Consider the following 10,806-nt stretch of genomic DNA (forward strand, 5'->3'; position numbering starts at 1 on the left):
ATACCACAACATTGGACAGTCGATAGCCTCCGTTTACGACTTAAATATTCACCATCGAGCACGCCCCTCACAGGTCGAGTCATAACAACACGTTTGTTACCTTTTCCTAGTAGGTCGATTTTCATCCCATCCTCCCTGCACCTCCTGTCCATCATAAGGCAGCCTCCATGCCGGATTACAAGGCGACTCTATCCTGCACACCGATCCGACCGTCATGTACCTAGTAGATATTGCACCTCATCATGAGGATCAGTGAAATACGATTCTGGTCGCATTCGAGAGGCAAGCTACGTATAAAAACACCTGGCTAGACTCTCTCCTTAACCCCAGTAGCAGTGATAGTTCTTGTTGTGATTATGGTCCGATGCCTGCTTTAGGCTTGATCAGACTTCGTTCGTGCAACTGCAGATTTCCTTGACACAGGATATGGCCTTCGGGTATAGCTCGTCGTGAATCAAAGCGTCCAAAACAGAGGAAATTGCTCGTATATGTAGCTCTCTCTCCGCAATGGCGATTCAATAGTGACACGGAAAAGTGCGTGAAGTGCACAGTATAAGAGTAGTGGTAGCAGTAGTTGCCGCCTTACCTGACTCCAACGTCGATAGCGCTGGGTATTCGGGGATCACAGGTGCCGACTTCGAACTCGAGACCTTCACCTCGGTCCGCCCAGGTAGCCGCCTCCAGTGAAGTGAACTCTCCACAGTGCGATGATATATCCATGAACCTACAACTCCACCAGGGCTCCTCCTCCTCCTCATCCTCGTACACGGTCAGCCTACCTGATGCGGACTCTGTCATATCTCCCCGGTCTGTCCATACCACTATCGCCGTGCACACCAACTTTCAACACAGTGCGTATCAATGAACCTCATACGACACTGATCGGAGTATTGTTACACTATATGCTGTCAATCAGAGGATGCTATACTCCAAGAACGACAGCAAGTAGGCTCGTTATTGGCTTATTCTTGCGCTATACTCGGGTCACGCACTCAACTGTGCGTTGACCGCATTCCGAGGAAATTAGAGTGCCTCGAGCAGACACAAACTTGGTACCATTTCTCGCTGATGGAAATCTCTATTCCGCGGCGCGGACCGACCGACCATCACGACTGATGACCATCCTATCGTTGACCTTCTCAACTGGAGGTTCGTCGTCAGAATTCCACCTCTCAGTAGACAGATCGGACCGCCCATCATCCGAAATCTGAAAGAAGTGTGGTATGAGACATTCGTGTCAGACCCCAACCTCGAGAGTCTCCGGTACTGCAGTGAACCGCGGTAGTTCAGCGGTACCGTAAACGGCCATGATAAGCTCAACTGAGCGACGGTCGCCTGTGCGTCACATAGTGTGTCCAACACAACACTCTCGATAAGGGTTTGTGTTCGAATGTAGCACCCTCGATATATGATTGCTCTGCTCAGCTGAGATCAGGAACTTCTGTGAAGGTCTGTGAGATTCGGCTTGTGTCAATTGTTGTTTCTCGTGATATTTGTCCCATTGTGGTTGATTCTCAGCGTATCATCGCTGAGCTAAGCCGTAGTCATTTGCATACCAGTGATGATTATAAGTTGAGTCTCTCTAATATTTTGGTCGACGTTGGGTTCTGGCTCTCAATAACTTCCTCACTGATCAAACAAGTTTATATACGAATAACGGTACAAGTGTGTTAAGAAACCAACGAGAATTTCCCCAAATTTCCTCGAGATTTCCATATTGTCACCGACACCGATGTAGTTGATCATGTGTATATTCTCCCACACTGGGAAGAAGACACTCCCGTAGTCAAGGTCGATTCGAGACTACGAGTGCTTTTCTCTTGCCCATGTAGCAAAACCTACCAAATGTTGACCATGTGCGTATTTTCTCATAAATTTCATTGACACTATAACCCAAAACGGTCAGCCAAAGACACCACTCTTAGAACAACGCATGATGTTATGGCCGCCCTTCAGGCTAGCGGTATGTATATGGCCTTTCTAGGTCCATCCTTCTCGTGAACATTGGATTTGCTCTCAGAGTCGGTGGCATCCTACACAGAGGACTGATCCAATGCAAAACCACTAGAAAAAAAGAAAGCCCTGTATTACGACAGGGTGCTCGAAAATGACAAATTTCCACCGTGGACTTTCCCGGATGGTAATAATAATGTCCTTCTAGGGAAAAACTATTGAGTTTTCGAGATATTCGATTCCCAGTTGTTGTGTCGACTACTATTCCATCACTAACCCAACTCACCTTGCGAACACCGAAGTAGTGGTAGTCCCCGCAGGCACCGAGGGAGTACGTTGCAACTCGGATGGTTGAACCTAGTCTCACATTCCAACAAACTGACAACCATCAATTGAGTACTCTACCATATATTGATTGGACCCATTGGGGAGGGCCATTGCTGATGTGTAGCCCTTAGGGTTGACGTATGCCGTTGAAGGCCTCTCAGGGACCTACACACTTTCGTATAGCGTCACTGCTCAGGAATGGAAATTCAACATTATTGTGGTGATCTCAGCTAAGATCTTCTAGGTTCGTATCCTCATTTTGTGTTATTTCACTTCCATTCATATCTTTAGCTAATAGCACAAGCTGCGCTAGTCGTTGATGATATAAGAGGTGTTATAAAATTAGATTCCACTTATTTCTTACGGGTTTGGTTTAACAATACTCACGACATGGCACCTCGAGCGGGGCCCTCTTCATCAATACTCACGACAATTATTAAAGTAACCTTTCGAGGCTATGATAGCGACAAGTTGTTCACTATCATTAATCCCGGAATAGAAAAAACACATAACAAGAATGTGCTGGTCGATTTGGTCTGCAAATATAACTACATTTTCTTGTCCAGGAGAAGTAAAAGAATATAACTATCCAAACTGGAGAAGTAGTCACTTCCCTGTATTCTCACCCAAGTTTCCGAACCGCTACTATCATCATCCGGACTGGCCAACTCCTCTTCCATAGATTGTCGTCGTGGTGCGGGAACTGTTATCTCAGGATTCGCGTCGAACCAACCGTCCAACTTCGAGATTAATACTGCTGTGCGGGCTGAAATAAGTGAACAACACTGTAAACTGCCGCTATGAAAAGTCTATCGTATAAGTGGTCATAATAATGGACTAGATAAGAGCCTAACTATTATGACTACAACATGGAAATACTGGGCAAATTTGCTGACATTTTTCGTTGGTTTTTGTACACTTCTACTCTAGTTGTATATAACTACTATAATTACTAAGAAAAACTACCCAGAATCAGCTGAGGTGGAAAGCGAAAATATTTTCCTCCAACTGTTAGAGTAGTACAGATGAACACCAGTGTCAACACGAGAGCAGATGAACAGTAACACTATTACCACACATAATACTGCTAACTTCCAAAGCGTACTGTAGTTGCTCCCTTACTGGTGTCACCCCTCCTAGTGCCGACACAGATCGGGCCCTACTATCTAAGACCAGCACGAGTTCATCATTGTTGACGATAGAAAGTTGTTCACCTGATGTTCCTATTAGAGTCGTATGTGACTGATAGTTGCCTTGAGGAGGATGCTCAGCTGCACCTGAGACGAATGTGAAATTCTGATGAAAAAACCGACAAATCACAAGAACAACACTACAGACAATCTTGAGAATATAATAAGTCCAAAAACGTAACAAACAGGAGGATGTACTGAAACTATCGATTTTAAACACGATATTAAATGAATAACAATATAATGCATTCAAACTTGTAGTAGAAATTTCAGTATTTCGCGTCGTCAACTAGGTCCTGGAAATTTCGAGCTGAAATTCCAACAAGAAATATGTAAGCTTATAATAATGAGAAAAACTAATTCCTACTAATTTTACCAGTACTATTCTATTACTGCAATCAGTAGTGAATATTCATTCAAGTGTATTACAATTGATTCTCATTAGAACTGAGTGTCTTACTACTGCTAGTATCAAAACTACAGTGCCTACAGTAGTGTATTAGTATTATAAGTACTCATACAAATATCAAGTAGTACTTCATAGTAGCACTACTACAATTAACTCTCATTTCAACTACTTGGAGTGTATTACCAGTGTAAGTGTTACGAGTGTATTATTGCTAGTATTAAAACTAGTGTAGTAGTATTAGTATTACTTACTCCTTATACTAAGTACTACTATACATTATGAAAAACAGCTCAATCGGTCATTGACACCCATTTCAATGGGTTTTCGATGACCAATCTTAGTTCGTTATAAGCCATGATATATCAGTAACCGTTCCGAACATGACCGTTTCGACTCAACATGCGATGTACCGTGATAATAACTATATCCTGTTAAAGTTTCAGCTCGACACTCTTATTCGTTAACGAGAAACACAGATTTTTTGAATTTGCCTAAGAAAAAAAACGCTGCTTAGTTGCCTATGATAACGAGGCTCACTATGAATTATCTACTAGTGTGTCAGTGGTCAGTGGGGTACTGTAGTTTAAAAAACTTAGTGTATAAGTAATATGTAATATTTATTACAAGTTACAAGTATATATGATCGGTCACCAGTATCCGATTGTCTACTCCATAAATGGACACTCCCCACCTACCGCTTCGTCTGCCTCTGCGAGGAGTAAGCCAATTATCAATGCTATTAATCTGTTGCCTTACTGCCGCCCAAAACTCATCATCAGCATCTGGCTGGCCAGAGGTAACCTAACATGCACATGGTTGACTACATGTGTTGGTGACAATATGAAAATTCTTTTGAGCTCAGCTGAGGAAAGTGAATATATATTCCCCCAACAGTAACATGCAAAAGTGGCAGAAAAACACAACTCACTTTGGGAGGGGTCTTGACCGGGGGACCTTGGGAATAGACCGAAGAACTACACGGAAAAGTCAATAACAACTAGAGTACTCCACCTACTACTTGCAGCTCTCCATGCTTCGGTCATAAAGAGTCGATCGACTACTAGGAGGAGGACCCATGAAACTGCACACACACACTTTCAACTTTTTTACAGGGAAATTCTCATACCGTAAATCGAGCTGATTACACTCGAAATCATTGGCGTATTTACGTATGGACTGTTGGAATGCAGCTCGGACTTCCAAATGGCGACATATCTCGCACAGTTTCCTCTGCAAGCCGATGCTCTCGACCAGGGCCACTCTCGCTGCTTCCTCAGCCACATTGAGCTCCTCATTATAATCTAATATCGATTAGATTTGGTTATACAGTAGAGTTTCAACCACGATATGAAGAACACCAGTAAGAAACATATTTCACAGTTCACTTCGCCGAAAACAATTGTAGTTTGAGACTTGTATCACGTTAAACGGGTGAAACTACAGTGTGTTGATTTTATGTTCGAATATTAAGGGGCTTTCAATCTTACTATATATCAACACTAATACATATTAAATATGATAGTCACATATTGAAGCTGTGCCATAGTGATATGGAAAACAGTAGTGATTCACTAGTGTGTTCCATGGTAGTGAAAAATATATTTCACGACGACTGTATATCGCGTTTTTCACCGAGTATTACGCCACTTCACGTGAAACGGGTGAAACTCCGGTATAGTATTGTTGATTTCAGCAGAGTTACAACTATTTTTTCGTTTTGGACTATCAAAATCGAACACAATGGAGTTTCACCCGTAATATGAAAAAGACTAGTGAGAATCACATTTCACGACTGCTGCTGCATATCACCGCGAGTATCGCGTTTTTCACCGAGTTTTACGCTACTTCACGTAAAGCGGGTTGTATTGAAACTCCATTGTATACACGCTAGGAAGCTGCTCTCACCTCGGATGGTCGTTTCCTGAGTCCCGAGCTCTTTCTCTAAGCACTTGGTTTGACCAGAGATTTTTTCCATTGCATGTTGCTCAGCTTCGAGGCGGGACTTCAAACTGATCAAGTAAACTGGTGGAGTAGCGAAATACTTAGAGTCGCTATATAGTACACAAAGTGGTATTGAATTTGGAATAAAATCGGCCGAAATTGATTTTGTGATAACGAGTCGATGAATTTTATTAATGAATTCGAAACTTCACTTTCGGGGGGTCTACGAATATGTAACTTAAAATTCGAATTTCCATGATGTGAAGAACTAATTTATTTTTTTTCGCATAGAGATTAATGATTGAATTTCTAGACGAAATTGATGATAAACTTTCGGTTGTGATGCCAGCCTCAATTCTACAACTCTTTGTTAAAGCACCCTCTGAATAGGCGGCCTTTAGACAGCGTATGCGTGCAAGGGTTGCTCGTCGCACGCACGCACATGTTATTGATCATGAACGCCTACTATGTCATCGATCTCACTTTTGGCAGAGCGGCCTAAGCTTTTACGATGATCAGCTTGGTTCAGGAGATTTAATTTTATATAAGAGATCAGAAGGCACTTAGATTTTCATTCTTTGAGACCCTAGTGGTGCAGAGTTCAGTCCAGTCTGGCGAAACACTAACAGTTACTATCAATAGATTTATCAGAGGTGATTCAACTGCAGTAAATCTATTGAGTTGATGATTACAGGTCCGTGTCACCCTTTCGAATGGTTGAGTGCTCTTCATCAACACCTTATGTCATAGGCGTAATCATCAGGCTAACTAACGACATGTGTGAATACGTCATATCGTCGATCGTATCGGGCCGCACACTCGGAAATTAAATTCCCAATGATCGCGAATGAGGTTTTATGACGTGACGGTGGATTGTATGCGTGATTGATAGGGAAAACGAATTTCTCCGCTCACCGTGTTAGCTGTAGTTTGTTGTTCTCTTCTCGTAGTTGTTTAGACCATGAGGAATCTTGAGAGGTCGCTGGTTTACGAGGTGTCACGACGTGACTCGGGAATATCAAACGGCGGGTTAAATCGGTCGAAACTGATGGAAAAATAGGAAAATCATTTATCACTAGAAGACACCCTACTCTTTTGAGTCTTCGTTGAACTACTGCTGTTACTGCTAGCAGCTTTGGGAGGGGCCGCCGCTAGACCGGACACCTGAGGCAGTGTTGGAGGAATATATGTGTTCGCTTTCCTCAGCTGAGCTCACGAGTTTCCTCAAATTTATATATGAACTCGGCTGGAAGTGTACCGATGTTAATGAGAATTTTCTATAAATTTCCTTCGAATTTTCATATTGTCACCAACACACATGTGCATATTTTCCCACACATTGCATGGTAGATTCAAAGAAGTTGATACCAGTTGAGTCTGTAGGGATTGTAGAGAGAGTCTGCGAGGGTCCGACTGGTAGGCAGCTACTTGGGGGGCATGGCTGCTGTTGTTGAGTATCATCATTAGTGATATGTGAGAGAATGCCGGCCTTGCGTTGATGATGTGGCCGGGGATCGAACCTGCGACCTCTTGCTGAGGAAGCCTAAGATTTACCGAGAGAGCAAGTGATCCGACGTTGAATTCGCTCGGAGCTCGCTATAGGCCCCTATGGGTGTACAAAAGGTAGAGTTATGCATCCCAACTTTGACACTGCAGTAGTGGCCTCAGTATATGTGAGGTATATCGCAAGCTCCCTCTCTAGTATCATCATTCAAAAGAGTTTAGCTCGGGGGTAAATTCCCAACTGATGAACATCTAAGTCGCTGAGATTGTCCGTCCTGGGCGTTAATCAGCACTTGATCCTCACTGTTCAGTTTGTGTTCCCAGCAATGGGACAAGACCAGTCGTCTCCAAATGATAATGCGAACGGCGGCGATAAGCCCATCTACTCCTCTGAAGGTCCGTCCGGTGTAGCTGCTGTCGCGTCAAAGCAACTAAAGGCCATGAGCAGTGTTGACCAGCAGCAGGAGCAGGGCACTGAGGGTGCATATCATAGGCTCACTGAGAAGGAGCTGGACAAGTTGGTGTATGCTCAGAAGAATGACGATATTGATATTTATGACCTGAGCGTTAATCGTGAACTGAAGGCCTTGTTGATGACTATCAATGATAATGATACTACTTCAACTAGCTCTACTACCACTCTGGGGGGTACCAAAGGTCTGAGGAAGGAGCTGTCAGCAAATGCGGCTGAGTTCATCCCTGGGCAGTTCTACGGTACAGTTGGTCCCTCGAGGCCGCAGGCTCAGGGACAGTACGGGAATTGGTCTAAGAAGAATACGGTTAGCCAGGAAGATATCGTTAAGAAGCTTTCTTTACAGCAGAGGGTTGAGGCGATCACAAGAGCTTCTAATGCGATACCATCCGGACATAAATTGTGGAGGTATAAGGACCCGAGGGGAACTGAACGTGGGCCGTTTACATTTGCGGAAATGCGGAATTGGTATGAGAAAGGGTACTTTACTCGGGAGCTTGAAGTCACTATAAGGGAAGGTGGACCCTTTATAAAGTTGGGGGAGTTATACGGTCCTGGCCATCAACCGTTCTCGACCAAATTGAACGAAGCGCAGGTTATTGTTACATGTGCTGCGTTGATCTCGAGTAAGGCCCGAAGGAAGCTTGTGACGCCTCCTTAACGAGGTGGAGGATGGCTTCTTCTTCTTGTTGTTGTTTGTGTAATATGTGATAGGACATCATAATCAGTGAGCATCGTGTGTTGTCGATAAATAGTATTATATCGTTAGCGTTCTATGTAATAGGCTCAACTGTTGTGTTATGGGAGTTTATAGTATTTGTAGACTTTTGCCATATTCAATGGTCAACAGTATGCACGGTTCTCTGACTAGTGCCCAATTAGAAGTCTATTTAGCTGATCGAGTAAGGAAGTAGGAACTGTTCATCACTGATATCGTATCGTTATGTGAATGCTAGACTTGTTGCAGTGGTTTTATATATTGTCCGATTTGTCTTGAGGTTCAGTGTTTTACGGTATATGTTATTGCATCGTTATTGGTCGAATCACAAGGCCGGATTCATTTTCAGATTTTCGCAGAGTAGAATTATGCAACGAGAGTATTACATTATTATGACTCGATGAGTCCGGCCTTAATCGTAGAGTTTCTTGTCTATGTCTGATGGTTTATGGTTATACTAGATAGAGATTCACCATAGTTCAGTCTGGTGTGGTAGGTGTTGTCGGGTGCGGCCTATGATGCTCATCTAGAACGGAAAGTGAGCATGGTGACTTCGGCATTGAAGGCGTACTTAAGGAGTTACGATAGCAGTAGTGATCAGTACGCTGTGTCCTTCCTATGGCCTCAGGAAGGAAGGGAGGGTGAGCAATCGTGATGTGTAGGATGGATGGTATGCTGATTTGCTGTAGATCTATTTGGTCGTACTAAGAGGAGCTGCATCAGTCTACTGGATCGGTTGCCACAATTAATGGAGGCCACCTGGGGAGTAGCGACTCCCAAGGGCTTTGGTAACTGCTGTAATGTAAGGAGGAAGCCGAGACCTTCTCAGGATCGCAGCAGTGAGAAGGTGAGTACTATTTCGGGCTTTTGCATTTGTCGATTTTTGTATCAGATAAGTGTGTTGAGATCTGACCATCTCCATTACTGTTCGACTTGTGTACTGCATTTACTGTCGGAGACCCCTGGCGATTTGGTCCTCGAGGAAGTGATGGACCGAGACGATGTTGGTTGTTGTTCTTGGGAAGACTTTGACTCGTCATCAGTTGTTTCAGGCAGTAGAGGCTACTTCGAAGTTGCTGAATCGTGTGTACCATCCGGCCATCGCCCAAAGTGTTTTAATTGTGAGCCCCTGTGTAACCGTGTGAGGTGGGTGAAGGAATGGCAAGTTAGATACGAGAGCATTTGTCTGGAGTGGAAGGAACAGTCTCGTTAATTCTGTGCCCTAATGCTGGTGAGTTGCTCCTCACTGTTCATGCGAAGGCTGCATTACCTGTATTACAGGTAAGTTGGGGAGTGGTGGTGTTTGGTAATCCGTAGGTTCCGGGTTCAATTCTAGGGTTATGCATTTTAGCTGTAGCACGTGTGAAGCGCAATTCGCGCATCGTGAAATCCCTCGTGTCTATCGAGTAAGTGCTTCCTTATATTGTAGGCATCGCAACTGCAGGCTGCACTGAGTACGTCGTCATCGTCGACCCTAAGGCGAGTAGTTGTCGATGTCATCGCCACTGGTGGGGGAAGCAGCAAAGCGTCGACGACGTCAACGGTACGTTGCTCTGACGATACCTTGCGTCTGACAGTAGATGGGACGCACAACAAGTGTGGAAAGAATTCGCGAGATGCGAAGAAGGTGAGTGGTATCTTGGCGTATCCTTGGCGGTTTCAAAAGATTCCTGGGCGAGCGAGAATTAACTTCAGATCAGTGAGGCATCCGTTATCGAGCACTTCACTCTCCCATGTCTTCCATCAAGCGTGTCCTTGAGGTTCAAGGAGTGCTATGGTGGTCTCACCAATCCTGTAGCTGAGGCGGCGAAGCTTAATTGGATGGTGGGTTGTCATGCAGTAGAGGAAGTGGTGTAGTGATTTGCTCCTAGGTTCGGACCGCTATGAAAGTTATGTCTCGAATCCCAGCCAGTGGTCGACGCCAGCTACTTGAAGTGCCCTCTGGATTGGCCTTGTACACTATCGCTGTTGGGAAGCTCTTTGACGGTGAGCTCATGCATGTTCATGTGGGATGATTGATGCGCAATCTCTGGCGGCTTGGCTCGAGAATTAGCCTTGTTGCTCGTTCATTGCGCTATAAGAAATATCCGATCGGGTCTTCATGGTCGAGAGATGATCTGAAGTGGGTTCATCTTTTTGGTGCCCTCGGATTACAACTTCCCAGCGTGAATCGCACGCGTTAGTCGTATGAGTGACTCAGTGAACTGGGTGGTCGTAGGAGATTTGGGTTTCTGCCGTGATTCCGAAATTCGGCGCTGTTTTTCGAGCGCTGATGGATGGGAGTTGGTGTTTA

At 44.3% G+C, this 10,806-nt stretch overlaps 4 protein-coding genes across 4 annotated transcripts in view; 2 read left to right on the forward strand and 2 right to left on the reverse strand.

Annotated features, from left to right (window-relative positions):
* Positions 1 to 1,078: 1,078 nt before the first annotated feature.
* Pmar_PMAR017930 (hypothetical protein) lies at positions 1,079 to 1,309 on the reverse strand (the record flags this gene model as incomplete). Its single annotated transcript, XM_002771665.1, has 2 exons — positions 1,079 to 1,207; positions 1,250 to 1,309. The coding sequence occupies 2 exons, from the start codon at positions 1,307 to 1,309 to the stop codon at positions 1,079 to 1,081; spliced, it is 189 nt and encodes a 62-aa protein (XP_002771711.1).
* A 3,261-nt stretch (positions 1,310 to 4,570) lies between these two features.
* On the reverse strand, positions 4,571 to 5,854 carry Pmar_PMAR017931 (hypothetical protein; the record flags this gene model as incomplete). The annotated part of the gene is made up of 6 exons (XM_002771666.1): positions 4,571 to 4,588; positions 4,636 to 4,680; positions 4,808 to 4,853; positions 4,898 to 4,960; positions 5,102 to 5,180; positions 5,785 to 5,854. 6 exons carry the CDS (start codon positions 5,852 to 5,854, stop codon positions 4,571 to 4,573), a joined length of 321 nt encoding a protein of 106 aa, XP_002771712.1.
* Positions 5,855 to 7,649: 1,795 nt separating this feature from the next.
* Positions 7,650 to 8,456, forward strand: Pmar_PMAR017932 (hypothetical protein; the record flags this gene model as incomplete). Its single annotated transcript, XM_002771667.1, has 1 exon — positions 7,650 to 8,456. The coding sequence occupies one exon, from the start codon at positions 7,650 to 7,652 to the stop codon at positions 8,454 to 8,456; it is 807 nt and encodes a 268-aa protein (XP_002771713.1).
* A 178-nt stretch (positions 8,457 to 8,634) lies between these two features.
* Positions 8,635 to 10,806, forward strand: part of Pmar_PMAR017933 (hypothetical protein) — a gene marked incomplete at both ends in the record, with an annotated part of 4,628 nt that continues 2,456 nt past the window's right edge. Inside the window, 9 exons of the mRNA XM_002771668.1 lie at positions 8,635 to 8,697; positions 9,010 to 9,154; positions 9,203 to 9,315; positions 9,406 to 9,498; positions 9,566 to 9,634; positions 9,684 to 9,794; positions 9,943 to 10,140; positions 10,209 to 10,337; positions 10,385 to 10,499. Of these exons, the coding sequence (XP_002771714.1) occupies positions 8,635 to 8,697; positions 9,010 to 9,154; positions 9,203 to 9,315; positions 9,406 to 9,498; positions 9,566 to 9,634; positions 9,684 to 9,794; positions 9,943 to 10,140; positions 10,209 to 10,337; positions 10,385 to 10,499 (1,036 nt within the window). The remainder of the gene's footprint in view (positions 8,698 to 9,009; positions 9,155 to 9,202; positions 9,316 to 9,405; positions 9,499 to 9,565; positions 9,635 to 9,683; positions 9,795 to 9,942; positions 10,141 to 10,208; positions 10,338 to 10,384; positions 10,500 to 10,806) is intronic.

Source organism: Perkinsus marinus (genome assembly GCF_000006405.1).
Source record: "Perkinsus marinus ATCC 50983 genomic scaffold scf_1104296962706, whole genome shotgun sequence".
NCBI classification, from domain to species: domain Eukaryota; phylum Perkinsozoa; order Perkinsida; family Perkinsidae; genus Perkinsus; species Perkinsus marinus.